Source organism: Gekko japonicus, unplaced genomic scaffold, assembly GCF_001447785.1.
Source record: "Gekko japonicus isolate JY-2015 unplaced genomic scaffold, Gekko_japonicus_V1.1 scaffold2497, whole genome shotgun sequence".
Taxonomy (NCBI): Eukaryota; Metazoa; Chordata; class Lepidosauria; order Squamata; family Gekkonidae; genus Gekko; species Gekko japonicus.
In genome coordinates this window covers 184,933-208,012 of record NW_015167129.1, presented here as the reverse complement: position 1 = coordinate 208,012, position 23,080 = coordinate 184,933, and the positions used below count along the sequence as shown (strand labels likewise).

Here is a 23,080-nt window from a genome sequence, read left to right as displayed (position 1 = left end):
CCTCCCCGATCCTTCCATGGGGCCCCCTGGCCCGCCTGCCTCAGAGTCGCCAGGGGGGTTGCTCTCCAGGCATTCCCTCTGTAACCACGCACACAGAGGTTTTGGCTGTAGTGGGCGTGGCCAACTCTGAAGCCAGACGGAACTCTGTTCCTGTGCGTTCCTGCCCAAAAATACCCCAGTATTTCTAAACCTTTAATTCTCCTATATATATTCCCTGCATGTTAAATAAAAATATTTTATTCTGTTTTAAAAGTTATACAGTCTTAAGTGCAATTTCAATGGGCTTAAGACAAGAGGGCTCCTGTTTTCCCCTCAAATTCCTGTTCTGTGTCCAAAGTCAAAAATATATCTCTGTCAAAGGGTGGGACAATCAAGTCTTTTAAGACAAAGTAGAAATACACGCTACTGAGGGGCGGCTCAGGCACAGAAGGGAACTAAGTTTTGGCGGGGAAAATCTCCCTGGGAGTTGGGCATAGCTTACCACCCCACAGGCCAGGAAAATAGCTAAGGGGAGGGTGTTCCACAACTGGGAGAAGGCTCTGTTTTTCTATTAACAGCCTGCCTCCGAAAAAGATCTCAACTCGTGGACAACCATGTATGGAAACAGACTGGGATTCTGGTCCCAAACTATATACAGTAAAAACCTTGTTATTTGAGACTCGTGGAATATGGGGACTGTAGGTTTACCAATTGTGCCAGATACTCCCCATCCTCACCTGGAGAAAATGGTGGCGATCAAACACCACAACCCTTGGAAATGTCATGGAAACAGCCCTCTACAGAACTCTTCCTCCAGAACCATGGTGGCTCCCAAAAAGCAAGGAAGGCCGAGGAGTAAAGAGGCACCCGAGGATGGCATCAGAGGTCAGCAGTATCTGTAAGCAGCCTAACAGTGGTGGGAGGAATCAAGCTAAAGAGGCAGGAATAGGATTACCCCCCTCCCCAAAGACATGGGAGGGATATGGTGGCAGAGGTGGGTGAGTGGGTGATGAGGCTGCTAAAAGCAGGCTGAAGAGAAAGGAGATGCCTGAGGATGACAGCATGGGCTGTCAAGCAAAATACCAGCTGGAAGCATCAAGTTGCCTGGCTGGAGAGGTGGGAGTGGGGTGTGCACACAATAGGAGCAAAGTAGGAGCATGCCCAAAGCACAGGATTATGATTCCTGCAAAGGGGGAGGGGGTTGAGGAGCTTGCCTTTTGAGCGTTGCTGTTTAACCACGTGTTATAGATATTCAAGTGCTGGATAACAAAGCTTTTACTGTCACCAGCTCTTTGAATTAGACCCAGAAACAAATAAGCAGCCAGTGCAATTGTCTTGAAACTGGGTATAATATGTTCTCTTTTATTAATGTGGGTCAGCAAATCAAGCTGCCATATTTTGTGTCATTTGATACTTCCAAACAATCTTCAGTGCCAGACCTATGTAAAGCACATTACAGTAAACTAGCCCAGATGTGACCACAGCATGGATAACTGTGGCCAAATTCTGTCTTCTTGACCACATTACTTGAAAACGTACAGATACTGCTACATTATACCAGTATGCTAATCTGTATGAAATATTTTGTATTGCACTGCAAGCCTTAATTGAACTTTAATAATACAGTCAATCGCTAGCATCACAAGACTTCAGTAACATCTGACACTGACTATAAGTTATATTGGATATAATAGAATAATTATTATTTTGGCTCAGAAATGAAGACGGAAAAAACTAAACTTACCATCTCTTTCCCGTTCACTTTCAGGCCTTGCTCTCGGTCCAGTATCTGACCAATCTCCTCTTAGTCGCAAACGTTTGACAGGAGGTTGCTGTAACTAGAGGAACACAACAAGCATGGGCATTTATGATGCACAAGTCCCACAGCTAATAAAATTGGGCTAATATATTAAATTAAAGCCAAAATTCTCACACTTTTATTATGAGAATGTTTTTGGTTTGTACTGTTGTTAGCAAGTCAGATGAATGGACAATCCTTGTTTGACAATTAATTTGGTTTGAAAAAGGAACCATTGCGCATCAGTGCAGGCATAACAGGGCTGATCTATTATCTACAGGCTGCAATATAAATAGCTGCTTTAGGAATACCCAAAGGCTTAGGTATGCCCAGTAAGAATTGTTTAACTTCTTCCTTTCAATGTAGGTGTAATGATTTCAAGTTATATGTGTGTGTTTCTTTAAACTGTTTGTAAATGCCAGAAGAACAAGGGGGGTGAAAGAGGGAGATGAGTAAGGTGATTGGTTGGGGACTGAGAGTATATGGGTGGAGCTAGGTGTGTATGTGTGGAGAGAGAGAAGGCAGAGTGTTCAGTTTGAAGTCTGAAGTCATAAGTCAGCAGCTGTCAGTTGAGGTCAATCTACACAGAGTCTGAGAAGTAGACTTCTAACTAGACACATATAGAAGTGCTGTGAAAGGCATTAAGATTCTAAAGGAAGAACATATACTTAAGGGGGTATATTAGGCAAAATCTAATATACTCAGAGTATTTTAAGAGTGTGAGGGAAAAGGCTGACAGAGACCTGAGTAAAAAGGGAAAGACTTTACTGAGCAACTCAACAAAAAATCCTGTAACCAAAACGCTTCTTTCACCAATAAAGTTTGATCTTGTTTATTGTTAACCCAGTGTCTTATCCTCAGAACAACGAAGGAGCCCAATGAAGGAGCCTTATAGCTTGGGCACAATACTGTGGGAAAGATTAATTAAAGACTGGAATAATATTCCTGGTGGCAGCGATAGATACTTTGACAAGAAATTTAAAAGTACATCACACCTAACCACACAAAATAAAAGGGAGGTACCACCACAGTAGGCCTCCGTAATACATCAAAAATTATTTTTCAAACTTTCCTTGATTTCAAATAAAATGTTTGCTCTGCAACAAAGAAGATACAAATATTTGAAACACAAATCAAGACTGTCCTCATATGAGCTATACAGTCTTTTGGATCAATTATGGTTAAGACTGGAACTAAACTACATGATTATGTTCACCTTCCTTACAAGTTTCCATTTTGCAGAACAATTTCCCCCTTCCTCACCTTAACATTACTTAAGGAAAACAACTGTACAAATGTTACCCATATTTAAAGCATGTTTCCCACAACCAGGATACTTTGCCAGCTTCAACCCCTGGTTAAGTGGAGAATCCGGTTTTTAAAAAGTAAGGGTATTTATTGCTGTTTAGTATTCCAAGTAAGAATATAACCTTGCAGGGGAGAGAGGGGATTTATTTATTACACTTCTAGACCACCCTCCCCAGTGCAAACAAGGCTCAGCCGGTATACAACAACAAAAACACACCCATAAATTAATAAACAATTTTAAATAATAGGAAAATACAACATTTAGACATTTCTAGATGTTTTTAAAAACTTCAAGGTGTGCCATTGCCTCATTGGGGGGGGGGGGGGATTAGAGGTGCCAGACAAGATGGAAACTGTCCTCAACCAAAAGCCTGGCAGAACATCTCTGCCTTACAGGCCCTGCAGAACTGCATTAGATCCCACAGGGAACCGATGTCATTAGGCAGAGAGTTCTCCCAGGCTGGAGATCACCAGTACATTCTTCTCTGCATAGTGCAATGCTCTTTGGGGGTGTAATAGATACACCCCCCCAGTCCATTTAGGGCAGGGGTGGCCAAACTTGCTTAACATAAGAGCCAGAAGGCATGAACTAATAAATAACCAGACACGTTTTTACTGAAAAACATGAAAAGTTGCTTTTTATTAACATTAAATGAGACTGCCAAAAATAAAAGCAAAAGGGGTAAAACCAGATATTGATGATGATATTTAACTTTAGATGGGGGGAGAGGGAGGGAGGGAGGGGTGGAATATGTGTGAAAGAGTCGCATGCGGCTCCCAAGCCACAGTTTGGCCACCCCTGGTTTAGGGTGTTAAAGGTTAATACCAGAACCTTGAACCTGATCCGGTTCTCCACCTGGAGCCAGTGCAGCTCACACAGCACTGGGTGAATATGTGCCATTCGTAGGGTTCCAGTAAAGACACGCCCTGCCGAATCCTGGACCAGTCACAGTTTCCAAGTCAGTCTCAAGGGGTAGCCCTACATGGAGCGAGTTACAGTAGTCTAGTCTGATGGTGACCGTTGCATGGATTACTGTGGCTGGTTGGGGGGGAGACAGGAAGGGGGCCAGTTGTCTGACCTGGCGTAGCTGGAAAAATGCCAGTCTGGCAACATGTGTGATCTGGGACTCCATTGATAGGGAGGCATCCAGAACCACACCCAGGCTCTTGACAGTTGGTGCTGGTATTAGGGGCACACCGTCAAGAGCCAGACGTTGGCACCCCAATGCTGAATCTCCCACATACAGCCACAGAACCTCCATCTTAGCAGGATTCAGTCTCAGCTGACTGTTTTAATTATCCCACCATGGCCTCCAGCCCTTCAGCCAAATTAGTTGGGGCAGTATCTGGCTGGCTGCCCATCAACAGATACAACTGGACGTCATCAGCTAACTGTACTGGAGGGATCATTTAGACTGAGAGCAAAGAGGATGTCAGGGAATGATTTCGTTGATGGCTTCAGAGAGATGGGAATTCCAGTCCTCTATCAGCATATCTGGGGCTGCAATGGCTCAGAGGTTAAGATGCTGAGTTGCAGACTGAAAGGTTGGTAGTTCGGGAGTTCGAGACCCTAGTGTCGCATGATGGAGTGAGCGCCCGTCTCTGGCCCCAACTCCTGCCAACCTAGCACTTTGAAAGCAAGAAACTGCAAGTAGATAGGTACTGCTCTGGTGGGAAGGTAACAGTGTTCCGTGTGCCTCGGCATTTAGTCATGCTGGCCACATGACCACGGAAATGTCTTCAGACACTGCTGGATCTTCAGCTTGGAAATGTAGATGAGCACCGCCCCCTAGAGTCAGATTTAACTAGCTTTTGAGCAAGGGAAACCTTTACCTTTACCAGCACATCTAATGGATCTCCGGGGGCGGGGGAGCATCAGATCCTGCAGAGCATTCTAGAAAGCAAATGGATCCATTAGTCTCCGCAGGCAAGCATAAATTCAGTCACTGCCTAGACAGGAGGGGACTAGGACACCCAACCGGACCTTCAGGGCAAAGTGATCTGACCTTGGCACTTCATCTATAGCAATCAGATTCATATCCATCCCCACAAAAAAGATCAAATCCAGTGTGTGGCCTGCTTGATGTGTGGAACCTGATACAATCTCAGAGAGTCCTAGTGCTGCCGTGGAAGACACTAGGTCTGACACTTGTAAGGAGGTAGCAGCATCAGCATGGATGTTGAAGTCTCCCAAAACTATCAGTCTTGGGAACTCCAAGGCCCAACCTGCTACTAGGGATGTGCATTTCGGGATCCCGAACCGAAAAAAAGCCGAAAATAACGATTTTCGGCTTTTTTCGGCTTTTGGGATCCCGAATTAGCAATTTATGAGCTTGTCCGAATCCCGAAAAAAATTCCCGAAAAATTCGGGTCCATTATAACCAATGGGGCCATTGAAGTCAATGGCAAAAATCCTCTTGGAACTTTGCGGGGGGCTGGAGGGGAGGGGGTTTGGGGTAGAGGCTCCAAACTTGGAGCGTGCTTACTGGAACCTCTCCCCAACATACCCACCAAGTTTCAAGACGATTGGACCAGGGGGTACAATTTTATGGGCCCCCAAACAGGTTGCCCCCAGATCAGCTTGCTGCAGTTTATTCGCGGTTTGCCGCCGAAATTCGGCGGCAATTCGGCAACATTGTATCCTATGGACCTTGGAGTGGGTAAGCTCCAAACTTGGAGGGTGGTTACTAGAACCTCTCCCCTACATACCCACCAAGTTTCATGAAGATTGGACCAGGGGGTCCAATTCTATGGGCCCCCAAACAGGTTGCCCCCATCCCATTGTTCTCTATGGTGGGAAAAAAATTACGTTTTTCCCCACCATAGAGATCAATGGAGGGATGGGGGCAAACTGTTTTGGACAGCATGTTTGCAAACTTTTGCCAGACCAGCCAGCCCCAGCCACACTGCAGCAGAGAAGAACCATACAAGTGCCCCCCCACAACCTGTGCCGCCAAACTGGGTGCCCAAAACCCCAAAACCAACACAACTTGGCTCAAACCAAAGAATCTCTCTACAGCAGCAGCACTGAGGTAGCATGTCTGTCCATTGCCAATGCCAGCCAGACAGGCCCAGCAGCAGGACCAGAGCAATCTGCCCCCCCCACAACCTGTGCCAAGGTGCAACCAATCAGTGCCCAGACCAACTTGGTGCAAACCAGAGAATTTCTGCAGACAGCAGCAGCAGCCCACAGACTGAGGGAGCAAGCAAGTGCATGCCAGCCAGGCCCCAGCATTGCAACAGAAGAACAAGAGCAATCTGCCACCTGTGCCAGGCCAGCCAGGTTGCCATGCCAGTCAGTGCCCCAAAACCAGAACTAGGTCAAACCAGAGAATCTCTCCAGACTGCACTGGAGCGGCAGCACACAGGCTGAGGGAGCATGTATGTGCATCGCCAATGCCAATGCCAGCCAGCCAGGCCCAGCAGCAGAACCAGTCCACCACAAGTGTGCCAATGTGCCAGTGCCCAAAAAACCCCAAAAGCAAAACAATCTCTCCCCTCTGCAGTGGCAGCGGCCTACATAGGGGAGCATGTTTGCTAATGGCAGCCATGCCCAGCTGCAGAACCAGAGCAATCTCAACTTCCCCCCAACAACCTCTGTGCCAGTCACCCAACTTACTGGACTCAGTCCAAACCTGAGGATTTCTGCAGTATAAATGAAGGGGGGGGCAGGCAGGGCCTGTGCAAGTGACGTGAGCAATCACTAGGGGTGTGCGTGCGAATCCCCACTCAGCGCACCTGAAGAGAGGCAAAGGGAGGCCAGAGGAACCCAGATGCCCCCAAATTAGAGTGGCTGCCAACTCTCCAGGTGGTGCCCAAAGATTGAGATAGGATGATTCCCAGGTTGGGGAATCATCCAGAGGGGTCCCACGTATGCTACCTCTAGGAAGGTGGCAGCAAGGAAGTAAGATAGCTCCACCCCCACCGGGCAGGGGCAGGCAGGCAAAAACATCCCGAGCCACACAGCGGCTGGCTTGTGGGTCTCCCCGCCCCGTTCCCAGCAATGCAGGAGGTTTTGGGCAAATTGTTGAGAGTGGGGGGTTGGTCAATGGTAACAATCCTTTTTTAGCCTGTGGCCAGTGGCCACCTTTGGATTTCCAAAGCGGAGCGGACTAGTAGTCATCTCTCCTTACAGTCTCTCCTGGCCATGGAGCAGGCGGGCTGGGTGTGGTTGGGGGAGGGGCGTGCAGTGCACAGGTTCTGCTGCTGTCCCCTGCCCTGAACAGGGGACCAAGCCCGACTCCCAAGTTCCCAACTCCTTTTCAGCCTCTCGGCAGCCCACCTTTGGATTTCCAAAGCAGGCTAGGCAAATAGCGCTTCTGGTCATGGAGGAGGGGCCTCTGGGCCTCTGGGGTTGTAAGGGAGACGTCTCTGTGTGAATCTCCTGCATTGCTGGGCACAGAGGTTGATGGGGGGAAGTTGAGATTGCTCTGGTTCTGCAGCTGGGCATGGCTGCGATTAGCAAACATGCTCCCCTATGTAGGCCGCTGCCACTGCAGAGGGGAGAGATTGTTTTGCTTTTGGGGTTTTTTGGGCACTGGCACATTGGCACACTTGTGGTGGACTGGTTCTGCTGCTGGGCCTGGCTGGCTGGCATTGGCATTGGCGATGCACATACATGCTCCCTCAGCCTGTGTGCTGCCGCTCCAGTGCAGTCTGGAGAGATTCTCTGGTTTGACCTAGTTCTGGTTTTGGGGCACTGACTGGCATGGCAACCTGGCTGGCCTGGCACAGGTGGCAGATTGCTCTGGTTCTTCTGCTGCTGGGCCTGGCTGGCTGGCATGCACTTGCTCCCTCAGTCTGTAGTGGCTGCTGCTGCTGTCTGGAGAGATTCTCTGGTTTGACCTAGTTCTGGTTTTGGGGCACTGACTGGCAATTGGCAACCTGGCTGGCCTGGCACAGGTGGCAGATTGCTCTGGTTCTTCTGCTGCTGGGGCCTGGCTGGCATGCACTTGCTCCCTGTAGTGGGCTAGTGGCTGCTGCTGCTGTCTTGAAAGATTCTCTGGTTTGACCTAGTTCTGGTTTTGGGGCACTGACTGGCAATTGGCAACCTGGCTGGCCTGGCACAGGTGGCAGATTGCTCTGGTTGTTTCTTCTGCTGGGCCTGTCTGGCACAATGCACATGCTAGTGCTGCTGCTACTGTAGAGAGATTCTTTGGTTTGAGCTAAGTTGTAGTTTTGGGGTTTTGGGCACCCAGTTTGGTAGCGCAGGTGGGGGGGCACTTGTATGGTTCTGCTGCAGTGTGGCTGGCTGGTCTGGCAATGTACAGTTTGAAATTGCAACACGCAGCACACTCCCCCAAACAGTTTGCCCCCATCCCTCCATTGTTCTCTATGGTGGGAAAAAAATTACATTTTTTCCCACCATAGAGAACAATGGGATGGGGGCAACCTGTTTGGGGGCCCATAGAATTGGACCCCCTGGTCCAATCTTCATGAAACTTGGAGGGTGTGTTGGGGAGAGGTTCTAGTAACCACCCTCCAAGTTTGGAGCCTCCAACTCCAAGGGCCATATGATACAATGTTGCCGAATTGCCGCCGAATTTCGGCGGCAAACCGGGAATAAACTGCAGAAGGCTGATCTGGGGGCAACCTGTTTGGGGGGCCATAAAATTGTACCCCCTTGTCCAATCGCCTTGAAACTTGGTGGGCATGTTGGGAAGAGGTTCCAGTGAGCACCCTCCAAGTTTGGAGCCTCTACCCCAAACCCCCTCCCCCCCAGCCCCCCGCAAAGTTTCAAGAGGATTTTTGCCATTGACTTCAATGGCCCCATTGGTTACAATGGACCCGAATTTTTCGGGATTCCCGAAAATTTTCGGATATCTATGCTTTACCGGTATAGATATTCGGGTTTTTTCGGGTTTCCCGAAAAAATTCGGGTCCAATAAACCCGAATCCGAATTTTACCGAATTTTTTTTTTTTGCACATCCCTACCTGCTACTGCCTCCAGCAGGCTCGGTAGTCTCTCTGCTGAGCACCAGGCAGTCGGTACACCTGACACACAGCCAAACTCTCCTCAGTGTCCCAAACTAGACCAACACAATCAATTCCAGTGATCTTTGGAATTGTAAACTCAAGTTAAAAATAAGTATTCTGAAGTCTCAAAAGGCAAAAGAAATAAACGTTTTATTATATTAGTTTCGGGCTGCATAACAGCTATATAGTAAGCCAGTTAAATGATTAACACCTATATGTCTAATAGAGAAAGACATGGTACTATAGCTAATAAAAAGAAGGCATTTTTAACGTTTGGCAACAGCTATGGATTTTGTCATTGAAAAACTCTTCAGTTGCCTATGACTGCTGGAAGTGGTGGCTACGGAAACAGAGTTAACTGCTTTACTAAAGACAACAGCATGTTTGTGGACTTCACAGAGTGGGACATCCCCACTCCCTGCTCATGCTGCAGGCCTACTATGTCCCCTGAAATTTTGTTCCTGGGGGTCAATAGACCCCTAGGAACAGCATAAGAGGCAATCTGGGTGGAAATAAGTAGAAATTGCTGCCTTTTCTTCTACAGATGAAAATGAAGTTCTGTTGGAGGGGCTGTATAATTAAATACATGTCAGTATTATCTTTTGGCAATTTTTGGTTATCTCCTTGTAGTCATGTAGTAAAGAGTATTTGTAACACAATGCCTGGGAGTCTTTGCAATTGCTGTGGATAGTCAGTAAAACAATAGGGAGTTTTCTTTGTTTTGTTCCTTGTGTATATGACACTGTTTTATTGCATCGTTCTCCAATTTTGCAAGTCAGCTTTGTTGCATTATTTGTATGTAACTGTATGTTGCTACGTTCTATGTATTATACTGTTTCTGGTGCATTGTTCTCTAGCTTTGTGACCTAGGTTTATTCACTGTTGGTTGTTTTATACTGTTTCTACAACATTCATTTTAATTGATTAATCTGCTTTGGGTCTCAGCAAAAAAAATCATACTATAAATTAAGTATGAAGTAAATAAAAAAATAAATATAGTAGCACAGTAGTACTGAACACATTTTATATTGCAAATTTTGTAGCTCTTTCAATATCTCCCTGTCTGAGGAGGAAAAAAAAAAACTGCTTTTAAGCATTCTCTCCGTTTTAAAAAGAACTGGCCATGTGGCATGGGGGAGGCTTCTTTTCAAGACATAGGAGCTGCTGGGCATGGGAAACTTATTACACCTAGTCACTAAATTTCAGGTATCGGTTTTGCAGAATGTATCAGGTGCACTGGAGGAGACATTCCATAACACGGTTACATATGCTTTCATCAGATTTGTATCTGAATAAATAAAAATGTGTCTCCCTGTTTTATAACACGTAGGGCAAAACATGCTTTGGGGAAATAGTACTGAGGGATTCTTACAAACAGTGCCAGACGAACTCTTCATGTTGCTATTTCTGTCTTCAAGGAAACATTCTGTTATCAGTACATGGCTGCTCCTATATCTAGAGTAGAATTTCATATTGGTAAGCCTGTCCAGCAAGTTCTTGCAGCCACAGCATGGAACAGATGGAAGTTCTTCAGCACCCGTTTAAATGTAAAAGTATACAGAATACCAATACCACAAGATTCCCACCTTGCTCTGGATTTTATGATCAACAATTCAGAATTTTCTTTTTTGTCTAACATAAGCAATTACCTACAAAAAAGAATGCATTTTCATTGTGCTTTAAAAGATTAAAGATCTTTCTACTTGCCACCAAGGACAGGCACAATCTGTGCACAATGGGCAAATATGTACACGTAAGTTGTAACTCCTGTCATTTACATGAAATTATGTTTGCTGTAATTGAACGCTACATTTTCACACTGTTGTTCAAATACAGATTCACTAATTCAGGGTTTATGAATGGTGTTTATAAAATTGTCTTTATAACCTCAAGGAGCTATATTTAAGGGGATGAACAAACAGCAAAGAGTGTAATGCAGCATGCATTCTCACCATTCCTCAAACATGTCCTTTCTTCTCCCTTTATGTTCACCCTTTGATTCTGTACATCCATGGGCAGGTTTCCTTGTATACTTTTAATGCTGTGTATATTGCTTAGTGACCACATGTCTATAAATAAATATTGTTGCATATCTCTGAAAGTAGTTCACTACAATATCCTGATCTCTTATTCTTGCCCACACTTCTGCTCAGTGCTAACAACCAAGCCAGAGATTTGTGCTTAGCAGGGTAGAATGAATTTGCTTTTCTAGAATTTGCATATTATTGAACAACACAAAGGGAAATAATAAATAAAGCAAACAGCTGCAAATGTAGTGGTGTTAATTTTTTAATTAACCATAATCAAAATTAGGCCTGTAAGCTTTAAGCAGTTTAACTAGTAAGAGTCTTGACAAATACTTTGATTAACTGACAGGACCAAGTTTAATTGCCACTGGCAAATGTTAATAGGAAAACAAACTAGGGTCACATTTTATTTTAAGACTTATTTGATTCTGATATAAAAATATTAAATATAACCATGTTGTGCCTGCATTCCTAACCTCACACACTCCAATTCTGAATTTCCTGGTTCACTGCAAAGACAGCTTGCTGTGATACCCTAACAAGCCACAAACTGGAAACTCACTTCAAACCATACTTTCCAATTCACAGCTTATATAAACCATCATTTGCCTGACTGAGCTGTCACAGCAAGGTCTGATTTCACTGAGCCATGAAAGAACTGGAGTATGAGAGGAGAGGAGGGTCGGGGAGCAGGGAAGAGGAAATAGACGAACCCAAGAAGTGGGCCCAACAGCCATACCATGGTTTGGCCACTACAATCTTAATAAAGTTACAGAAAAATAATTTTTGTTTAGTACATTTCAAGTTGGCTTATGGTTCCTTCAGTTATTTCAATAACATCGATACTGAGGACCGAGTAACACAAAAATGTATTTATATTTAGTTAATTACTCAGTTTGTTGGTTACACAGTCAATAATCACTCAACCAGAAAACCCTTTAAATCCCTCGATGATACAATAAAGATATTATCTTCTAGGTGGTCACATCAGGGGTCATTTCCTGTGGGAGCGCACAGGAGCGGAGCTCGCAGTAAGGAGCCCAGGGGGTGGGCACATGCAACAAGCTCCGCCCCCTGCTCCCGGCAGCCCTCAGTTGGGCCACGAGGAGCAAGAAGCAGCCAAGTACGTTGCGGAGCCCCCTCCCCCAGCCCGCCTTCAGGTACAAGCTCTCCCTCCTCTGTGAGGACAGATCTGCGCGTTTCCCCCCCCCCATAGCTAGCAATCCAAAACAGTCCAGTGGGACCTTTAAGACCAAGTTTTATTCAGGTACAAGCTCTCCCTTCTCTATGAGGGCAGATCTGCACGTCCCCCATCTTTGGACCCGGCCGAATTGGCCAACTATTGGCCGGTGTCCAATTTGCCCTATTTGGGCAAACTTATTGAGAGAGCGGTGGCGACACAGATGCAGGGCTTTCTGGATGACGCTTCTGTCCTCGATCCCTTTCAGTCCGGCTTTTGCCCTGGTCACGGAGTGGAGACTGTACTGGTCGCGCTGACTGACAATCTCCGTAGGCATCTGGATCGAGGCGGTGTGGCAGCACTGTTGTTGTTAGATCTGTCGGCCAAGGACCGGCCTTACTGAGGGACCGCCTTTCCCCGCATATTCCCCCAAGGGCACTACGGTCGGGGAGCCAAAATCTCCTGGATATTCCAGGCCCCAAGACCATCAAACTTGCTATGACCAGGGCTAGGGCGTTCTCGGTGGCGGCTCCTATCTGGTGGAATGAGCTCCCAGAGGAGATCCGGGCCCTGTGGGACCTTGTGCAGTTCCGCAGGGCCTGTAAGACAGAGTTCTTCCGCCAGGCTTTCGAGTAGGAGCCGTCGCCACCACTATTCTATCAACGCTTTCCCACCACTGCGCACCGTCATTGTTGGTGCGGGTATCATCGGAGGGAGCCGCACGTCCCTAGGGGATGACAGGGTTGTGGGGACGTACACCGCTGTTGTTATTCAGATATATAACATCTTAGAACACCATCTTGGTTTACGATGTGGAATAAGTAAGTATTAGAGCACCGAAAATCTATTTTTAAGAATTTTAATTAATTATAGTATGCTATTATTGTATCTATACTGTTTTTATTGTTGTAATCTGGCATTTATGCCCGTTAGCCACCCTGAGCCTTCGGGGAGGGCGGGATAAAAATCCAAATAAATAAATAGCAATAAAAAAAACAGTCCAGTGGAGCCTGAGCGGTGGGTGTTGCCTTCTGACACACTTCCGGTGATGTCAGGGGGTGTGGCATATGCAAATAAATTATGCTAATAGGTTATGCTAATTAACTCGTGCACCTCTTTTTCTACGAAATTACCCCTGGGTCACATCATAGCTAGATGTTTGTTTTAAAACTGTTCCACTTCCTTCATTCCAATGGATTTCTATCTCCGAATGAATTTTAATAAGGATTTTAATAAGTTTTCCTGCAAAAGTAGCATGTGCACACTTTAAAAGGTGCTAAGAGATATGGCACCTGCCCTTCAAAAATAATATTTCTTAAGAACTGTTTCAATATGGCTAACTTGTGGTGTCAAAGATTTTGTTGGTAACATATAGCATACACTCACCTCTTCTTTTCTCTCTTCTGCTGAAGGAACTTTAAGTTCTCTAGCTGTATCATCCTTGGGGTCAAACAAGTATATGTAGTCTGAAGAATAACTCACAAGAATTTCTTGGCCATCTTCACTGTAGCACAGGGATGTTACCCTGCAGGATTTGTTGTTGAGATGGGGAGGAACAAAACGTGCAACCAACCCTGTAGTGCCCCGACCTGCATAATTACCTGCATAAACAAAAATGAATGAAGTTTACATTTCATACATGCAAATCAATTCAACCTATCCCTCCTGTCCTTTTCTAACACGAAGTCAAAACAGCAATGGTTCTTTCTGCAAAAGATTTTGTGAAGTGAAAAAAGCATGTACTGACTGGTCACTGACTTTTCCCTTGTCTGTCTGTATGTGTGGGGTGTTCCACAATGAACAAAGCATTTTACAGTGACAGCATTTCCTTCTGCCCTCATTCTGAATAGGCCTAATAACATTGCCATATAGCAAATGTTATGCCTTTATCACACTAAATGAATAGTGCTAGAAGTGAGTACCAAGAAATAAGGCATTGTAAAAAACAGAAAAACTTTGCACAAGAATTGTTTGTTTTCTTACTGGGAATACACAGTGCTCACAACAGATTCAGGTGGGTAGCCATGTTGGTCTGAAGCAACAGAACAAAGTTTGAGTCCGGTAGCACCTTTAAGACCAACAAAGCTTAATTTTGGGTATAAGCTTTCATATGCATGAAGAAGTATGCATGCACATGAAAACTTATACCCAGAATTAAACTTTGTTGGTCTTAAAGGTGCCTCTGGACTCCAACTTAGCACTGAGAACAGTGGGAATATTTTAACTAACAGAAATTCAGTCCACTAGATCAACATGCAACAAGAGAATGTCCCCACAGTATTTACATTAATTTCCCCCCAATAGAAAAATTCCATCCTATGCCCCTCCCTCAGCACACTTCATGATAAATGCCTAGGAAACTGCAAAGTAATGGTAAATTAAATTCTATACCCTTCTCCAAGCATCTTTTATCTACACTATGCCCTCAATTCATCACTGAAACCACAAGCCCTTAGCCTTCATCCCCTAATCAATCTGTAACTGAACACATATTCTTCTTCCCCATTTTATATTTGCCTCCATTCTACTCCCACATCAAATTGTGTTCTGCAAGTTCCTCAGGGCAGGGACATGTCTTTTTATTGTTACTCTGTGAAGTGCTATGCAAAGTTATGATATAATATAAAAAATGCAATTAATGTTTATGCTGAATGTCATTTAATAGAGATAACAGAATCTTACAAAAGACTTAACCTTACTTTACAGGAATTTGCAACTTCTGGAAGGGACACTGCCCCTTATTATGGACATGCAAGTTTTTCTTTCCGAGTTATACTTTTAACCAGTTCTTGCACCAAAACTGAAACTGCTCTTTGAGCTCAGAGGAGTTTATTAAAAAATCAGAGTTTAAATAGCAGTTTGGGAATATGTGGAAAGAAGGGATGACTACTGGTTCAATGAAAGAGTCACAAATGGATGCCAGTGTGCATGTAGGCCTCTAAATCACAGCCTAACTATCCTTTTAGTCATATTTAGAAGATTTTTATCCTGCATTTCTGGTAAAAAGTACTCAAAGCAGTTACAGATAAATGTTTGCACATTAATAATTTTCCATCCACTTTACAACAACATTTTCAAATCAACCCTAGAAGAATTTCAGATTTTTTCAAACTGTGAAACAAGTTACTATAAATACAAATACATAAAATAATCAAGGGCTTTGCAAGCCAGTCTCTGCACAGAAACTATGCTTTCTAATGAACAGTCACATTAAAAAGTTGACGTGATGAAATTCAAATGTAACACTCAAATACAAATCATTTTACAATATCATGTATTCTCCTACCTGTTGCTCTTGTCCCAAGCATTCGCCGATCATATATCCTTACTGAACTATCAGAGCAACCAACTGCAAGATAATATGGAATTGGAGGGCAAATAGCTACAGAGGTGGCAGCCCTTCTACAGTTTATTAAAATATCCTAGAATAAAGGGAAAACACTGCATTTATTTAAAAAGCACATGAACACCTAGCATTAAATCCTACCAACTAATTCAATCTGAAGTAAAATCTAGAGAGCTGTGTTGTAAATTTAGTCAAGTCTGGCCTTTATTTAAAAAATGGTTTCCAATGTTATCAGTAAGCATAGCTACTGAAATCTGTCTAGGAAGATAAAGAGCACAGACACAAAGTTTAATCTACCAGGCTTCTGTGATAGTTAAAAGTGACTAGGATGAGGATGGCAAAGACAGAAACTGCCTAAACTAGTTTTAAATTATTGGAGTTACTCCAGTCTTAAGACCCATGATTTCAATAGGTTTAGACAAGGGAAACTTTACACAAGATGTGCTGCAGGCTACATGACATTTATCTGTAGACAACTGGATCTGAAGCAAGAGCAATGCAGCAAGGTCAAGAACTGAAAACAGCTACAACAGAAGAATAAAACAATAGTTAGAATGGATTGTAAAACACCGAAAAAAACTATATGGGTAAAATGCATACTTGAGAAAAAACACCAGTAGCAAAATCATCAAAATTGTTTTAAAAACATGAAAATATGCATCCTACTTTTCTGCTCAGAGAAGTCTGAAGTCTTCCTCTAGCCTAAGGAGCTTTTCTTCAGTGTAAATATCTCTTCCTCCAGTGAAAGTTGGAGGAAGACTTCAAACTTTGCTGAGTTACGTGATAGGATACAGGCCCCTGGATTATTTATTTTTTTATGGTTTTGTCCTGTCATACCTTCAGCAACTCACTAGAATCCTAAGCAGTAGTACTCAAGCAGCTTAGGATCTCAGATTCTAAACGTAAAGTATGGCTTTTTTATTTACACCCAAAAGTCTCTCTTACATCTTTACAATCTTCTTTTGTGCAACTGGTCTTGATTCTAGTATCAAACCATCTTACGGTGCCATCTTCTCCACAAGACAGGAAAGTATAGGGGTCATTCGGGACTGTCATAATCTGGAACATAAACAATAAGAACAATTTAATATAGCAAAAAAAGTAGATGATTTAGAAATAAAGACCAAGTTCATAAGAACCACACAAGTAAATTTGTGGACCCAAGGAAATTTGGGATTTGTTTTTCTTAAAAAGCAGTTCCTTGTGTCACATAAGAAGCAGTTTTTGAAACTGAGGGATATTTCAAGTTAAATTTGATATAAAATAATGGTAAGATTTCCTAAAAAGTTTAAAAATCTACTGGGCACACACAAACTCTTTGGGAAGTCTAAAGGTGCTCCTTGTATGATGATACAAGTATCAACGGCAACTTAACTTTTCCATACACTGGGAAATATTTTTTAACTTTGAATTAATTCTGAAAATAGGAATTCTGAATTATTTCCGCTAAAACAGTTTTTATAATACTGCTGATAATTCAATACCAACTCCAAGGTATGACAGACCTAAGGAATTTCAAGTGGACTCCCTTTGCCATCTGTGACAGATTGCACAGAAAAGCAGGCTTTTTAAAATGCTGCTTGTGTCAGAGAGTCAGGGATTTCATGAGTTAATCTTCCCTGAAGAAAACAGTTTATGTGATTGACTGTTCTACTTGCTCTCTGATTGGCCAGCATCAGCTGAAAGAGAAAATAAAACAGCTGATCTGGAGGGAAAAGAGGTCTTTTGCAATTTGGTCTTTTTAACGTCTGGATCGGTAGCCAGAGAGTTTGGCTTCTGAGGGAAGAGACATTTTGGAGTCTGTGTTTTCTGACAGGCAATAGTAAGAAAAGTGGTTCTATAGAGAGAAGAAGAAAAACCCCATTTTCTTAGATATATTAAAATTGCTCTGAGGGAGAATTTTAGATTCTCAGGAAAACTACAGAACAGCCTTATACAGGCAAAAAATACTGGAGAAGGATTTGGCAGAAGGTCTGGGTAGTTATAGAGAACTCCCAAACAAGCCAAATGGTAAAAATAGTTATTGCTTCTTAGGGACAAGAAGAACTTCCTGCCAGTGAAAGGGGTTGGGAAGAGAACCCTGGTCTGTGATAAAAGGGAGAAGCTTAGACACCTCAGGAGTTAGTGAAAAGCTGTAATATCTAAAGGAAAACCTAGAACTCTGAAGGAAGAAATCTAGAAACATCAATAAGAACTTAGTGCTGAAATATACTAAACAAAGTACCTCTCAAAGAAAGAAACAGAAAGCCTTGGAACAAAACTACAAATACACTCTCTTGAATGTACTAAGAATTCAACTTTGTACATATTAGAAAGTTTTTTTACCTCAGCAATCTCAAAACCTTCACTATTCCATTTATACATATATTCCCTGCCTGTTTAATAAAATCTTTATTCTGTTTTTTTTTTAAATCAAGATTTTTATTGAAGTTGAAGATGTTATACATATGACATAGTAAGCATGAATAACTTCATTTTTGACATTATAATACAAAGCATGAAGAGTAACAAATATATTACCACAATAACTAGAAACAAGGTAAATATTCACTAAAGTCAAACAGTTTACAAATAATATAAATCTTTCAGAAAATATGAGTGTACCTTGGAGTAATTAGAAAAGGTTGAAGTTAGAAGTGAGTCAAAATAATACGCTTATATACATTAGCGTCTCACTTAATTAACATATTCAGTTTTAAATATTGCGAAGTATCAAATTGAGCTGATTCTGTTTTTGAAAGTTAATTTGCCTCAAGTGCCATTTCTCAAGGGTTTAAAAAAACTGGACAGCTCCTGTATTTTCAGCAGAGTTCCTAAACTGAGAAAAAGCCTAAACTAAATATCTAAACATAGGATGGGACCATCAAATCTTTTATGAAAAAGAATATATACACGCTACTGTAGGGCAACTTAGTCTACTGAGGGGAACTGAAGATTTGGTGGGGAAAATCTGCCAGACAGTTGGGGAGATACAAGGGTTCATCATACCACCTTCATCCAGTAGTTCCCTGGCCCTTCAGGAACAGCATGGGATGTGGTGCAGAGGCTGCAGTGCCCGCATAATGCAAGCTTACAGTAAACAATATTTAATTATAAATGTGAAAGTAAAAGCCAGGCATTTGAGGGCATTCACATCTCTGTAGAAAAAAAGCATATAAGGTAATATATTGCAGTACCTCATAAGTTGTTCCATAGTGGCATGTAAATTGGCACTGTCTGTTTGTTTCAGCATCCTGTTCCACGTTAGTATAAAAAATGACTCCATCTCCAGAACAGGACACAATTTGCTTATCATTGGTGCATGGTAAGAATTTTGCACTGAATATATTTGCCCTGTGTCCTGAGCGAATGGTTGTTAAAACCTAGAAAACAAGCATTATTAATTTATTATTTTAAGTTAAAGTAATACATGAAAAACTGAAAATATACATATTTCCTTCCCACCTTACCCCCCAAAAGCCGCAGGAAGGCTACCATCTATCCTTATCTTATATCTTCATAACCTTTCTCTTTTTGAGGTCGGTTAGGTTGATAGGTAATGACTTGTTCTAGACCATCCATTTAGCACAGACCTAATGTTTGCACCAACTTTTTCAATTATCTATTGTTTACTTTTACATTCACCTCCTATACATTATTGCTTAGAAGTATTCTCATGCTAAATTAAACATGAAACAACATTCTGAGGTACAAACAACAAAATCAATGCCATGAGAAAAGGTGCTATGAGAACAGCTGCAGGGAAGGAGCATACATGGGGGCAGTGTTCCCTCTAAGCTGAGTTAGTGTGAGCTAGCTCACAGTTTTTTAGCTTCTGGCTCACACATTTTTATCTTAGCTCAGGGAGGATGTCCCCAGAGCAAACTAATTTATGCAGCAGCCAAATCGCTTGCTCACAATTTTAATGCTAGTAGCTTACTAAGTAGAGTTTTTGCTCACAAGACTCCACAGCTTAGCAGGAGCATTGCATGAGGGTGGTAGAATTGAGATCACTTTGAAAAGTCCTGTGTAGAAGGCTGTTAGGTCTTGTTTGTTTTTGTAAACCTAAGAAGCAATTCTTTCAACCAAACAGAACACCCCTAGGACATGCCTGTAACCAGAAGATTTTCAGTGGGGGTGCAAACACCAGGAGTGGGGAGCTTAATTAGATTAATCCAATTTATGGTAATCCAATTAGTAATGCTAATCCAATTTTATTTTCACATATGTCTCTTTAAAGACCTTACTTTTACTTGCTGACTTGTGCCACCTCCCAGGCACACAAGGGCAGTGGGGGAGGAGCGACTCTGGGTCTCGCTCGGCCCCGCAGCCCTGCCCTAGGTAGGGGGCAGGACCCATTCGGGAGGGGGCATCGCCCCCAGGAGCCCCTCATGGCTATGGGCCTGCCTTAGGATCCATCAATATAATAAAAAACACTTCCAATACAATATATAAATATAAGCAAGTTTTCTGCCCACAAGAATATTCGCGGGGACAGCAAACCATCCTACCTTTCTACTGTATGGATTCGTAATGACAAGATTAGTATCATCAGACCCAGATAAAATGTACTCTCCTGTATCATTCCAGCAAATTGTGTTCACCTATGAATAAATATTTAAAACAAAGCTTAATCCTTCAAAAAACCCAAAATAATGATAAAGAAGAATAAAAGATAACTACAAAGTCTGATATGTTTAAACTTTCTAAACAAAAACATTAGGTTCTGCAAAAGTCAACAGATTTTAAAATTCCAATTATAATAATATATATCTCTTGCAAGCAGTCCACAGCAAGAAAAGAAAGAAAAGAAAAGAAAAGAGCAATGCTCTTAGCCATGATCCACATGCATACCCTGGTTTTACATGTGAAGTACGTTTTCCTTGTGCAAAATTGTAGCATGGGAAAAATCAGCACACGGAATACTGTTTATGTACATGTTATGTGTGAGGCCTTGCACATTTGTACAGCAAACTGCACAAGCAGTACTTTTCTCCTCCATCTGCAGCCCTCTGGATGACACTATGTTTACACTTCTGTAACTTTAAAACACACTTTAAACTCTTATGGAAAGAACAAGGAAGAACCAGCTACCACTCCCTATGGTAATAAATTGGCACTCCAGTGTGCAAACAGCATAGGGCCCAAAGAGAATGGGTGGAATGACAGGGTAAGAGACACTACCTATGCTTGTTGTAACTGACCCCTTCCTCTTCTCCCTCAGCAGCAGACAAAAAAACACATCCTGAGAAAGAAAACTGGTCAAATATTGCCCAGTAATTCATAAGGATGAATTTTCAGTATTTAATTTTTAAATATTCTTGATCCTAAAACTATACAGTTCCCATCCTCCAGGTGGAACCTGGAGATATATGAGAATTATAACTGTTCTCCAGATTACAGTGACCAGTTCCCCTGCTGGAGGGTAAACTCTAAGGCATTATATCCTGCTCCCCTCCTCTCCACAAACCCTGCCCTTTCCAGGCTCCACCCCCAAAGCTGGCAACCCTAAAACTATGGTCTTTCATGACTTCCAGGTACACACACTCACACATGCATATGCACATATTAAAAAATACCCCCCCCAAAAAAAACAACAACAACCCCTATGCACTTTCAGTGCCATAAATTCAATGCATGGTTATAATATTATTGGAAGTCAAACTGTCAAATCTGTCTTTTAAAGCAAATTTGTAAATTAGTCTATGTTTGCTGGATGAACTATCCCATGAATACAACATTCTAGTTCTCTAATGCTTAACTTACATTTTTGTACAACATATTTAAGAAACAAATTTTAATTAAAGCTGAAAAAAATCTCTACATTTGACTGAATTTGGTTAAGCATGTTTTAAAATTACTATAATTTTCATACTGAATAGTAAATGCACTATATTAAACTATCTACAAGAACCACGTTGGAAAGTACAGAAAGATCCTATAACAAAATGCACTAAACTGAATGTTATAGTTCATCTAGAAAACATAAAATAGATACCTTTAAGTATATTGCATTTTTTCATAGAAAGTACAGCTCAAAAATATTTTGTTTAAGCAACATTTTAAAAGGCCACTTACACAGCCATCATGGACATTCAGCGTTGCTTCAAGTTTTAATCTTTGGACAAATTCTCTTCTTCCTATTTTTTTAAAAAATAGCAAAATTAGCAAACTGCTTTGAATACTTACAGAACTTTGATCTAAACAGGGTTAACCAAACTACTTTGCTCTCATCTTTCTTTCTATAGCAGATACTGTACTGCCTCAACAGCCAAGGTTCTAAAAGTTCAAGGTGAGCCTCCCTAAGGTGTATGGAAATTTCACGAGCAATGTGTAGCTCCTTCTCACTTTTGTCCAGTCAAATGTGCTGTGTAGCCCCAAGAGTGACCCAACAAAAAGGAGAGTTCAGATGGAAGAATCAGAGTATACCACCACCAAATCAGTACAGTATCAGAAACAATACATACCCTCCCCCAAACTTGAGCAGACTGCCCCAACTGGCCTCAGCACTTAAAAAGTTCTGATGTTCCTTCCTTGAGAAATAGCACATGCTACATGCCCCTACCCCCTCCTGTGGCTTCATCTGCAAGGACAAGAATGAACAGTTCCAGATGAGTTACTGGTCCTTACTTTAGGGGAAAAAATATTATTTTCAAGCATAACTAGGCACAGCAAGATTCACTGTATCACCTACAATTTAAGGCAACAGGTACCTTAGTCACCTGTTGACCAACAAAAGTTGCAGATATTCCTTGTTTCTCTCACAGATCAGTTCTTTCCTGCAGATGGCCATTTTGTGATTTTTAGAAAAAGAAGCTCATCATGCATCATACCCTAGAACTCTATATTCCCACATACAAAAATGTCATTTGTGCAAGGATTCTTCAAATGAAAATGAATACATTGAAATGAAAGGAGTTTAAATGGTCTACCTTCAACATTTGAGTAAACAAGGCTTACAAATAACAAACTACACAAAATAAGAAACCCAAAGAATGAGGGCCAAACCACACGATACATGTAAGTTTTATGTAACTGTAGCTTGAGTAAAGATCAAGTTCCTACTGTAAATCACTGAACAGCTACTTTAAAATAATCTCAGGTAGCAGATTTCTTACCACCCTTGCCTGAAACCTCAGAGAACAGTAGACATTACTGAGCTATACAGACTGTTTTGACAGTGAAAGGAAGGTTCTTTTATTGTATACATTCAACAAAATTTTCCCATTATAAGGTCTTATGTCCCCTCTACATATAAAATATGCATATACATGCAAGCCAGTCAAAGCCAACAAGTTATTCCTTAACATTTTGCTGCCAAAATTAATAAAATAGTCACTTTAAGAAGTGACTTTGATGAAATGGTAAGTACAGAGTCATACGCTAAAGAAAAGTCAGGATGTAGTACCTATGTGGTACAGGCAACCAATAATTTCTCAAATTTTTGCCTTTGAATTAGTATTCTGAGTGCTACAATCATCACGCT

General features: G+C 42.2%; 1 protein-coding gene across 1 annotated transcript in view; it reads right to left on the bottom strand.

The window, feature by feature from the left end:
- Positions 1–23,080, bottom strand: part of DCAF6 (DDB1 and CUL4 associated factor 6) — a gene marked incomplete at its 3' end in the record, with an annotated part of 58,989 nt that overhangs the window by 26,913 nt on the left and 8,996 nt on the right. Inside the window, exons 2-8 of the mRNA XM_015413023.1 lie at positions 21,673–21,734; positions 20,106–20,198; positions 18,792–18,977; positions 16,561–16,674; positions 15,556–15,691; positions 13,656–13,870; positions 1,724–1,817 (exon numbers count right to left, since the gene is read on the bottom strand). Of these exons, the coding sequence (XP_015268509.1) occupies positions 1,724–1,817; positions 13,656–13,870; positions 15,556–15,691; positions 16,561–16,674; positions 18,792–18,977; positions 20,106–20,198; positions 21,673–21,734 (900 nt within the window). The remainder of the gene's footprint in view (positions 1–1,723; positions 1,818–13,655; positions 13,871–15,555; positions 15,692–16,560; positions 16,675–18,791; positions 18,978–20,105; positions 20,199–21,672; positions 21,735–23,080) is intronic.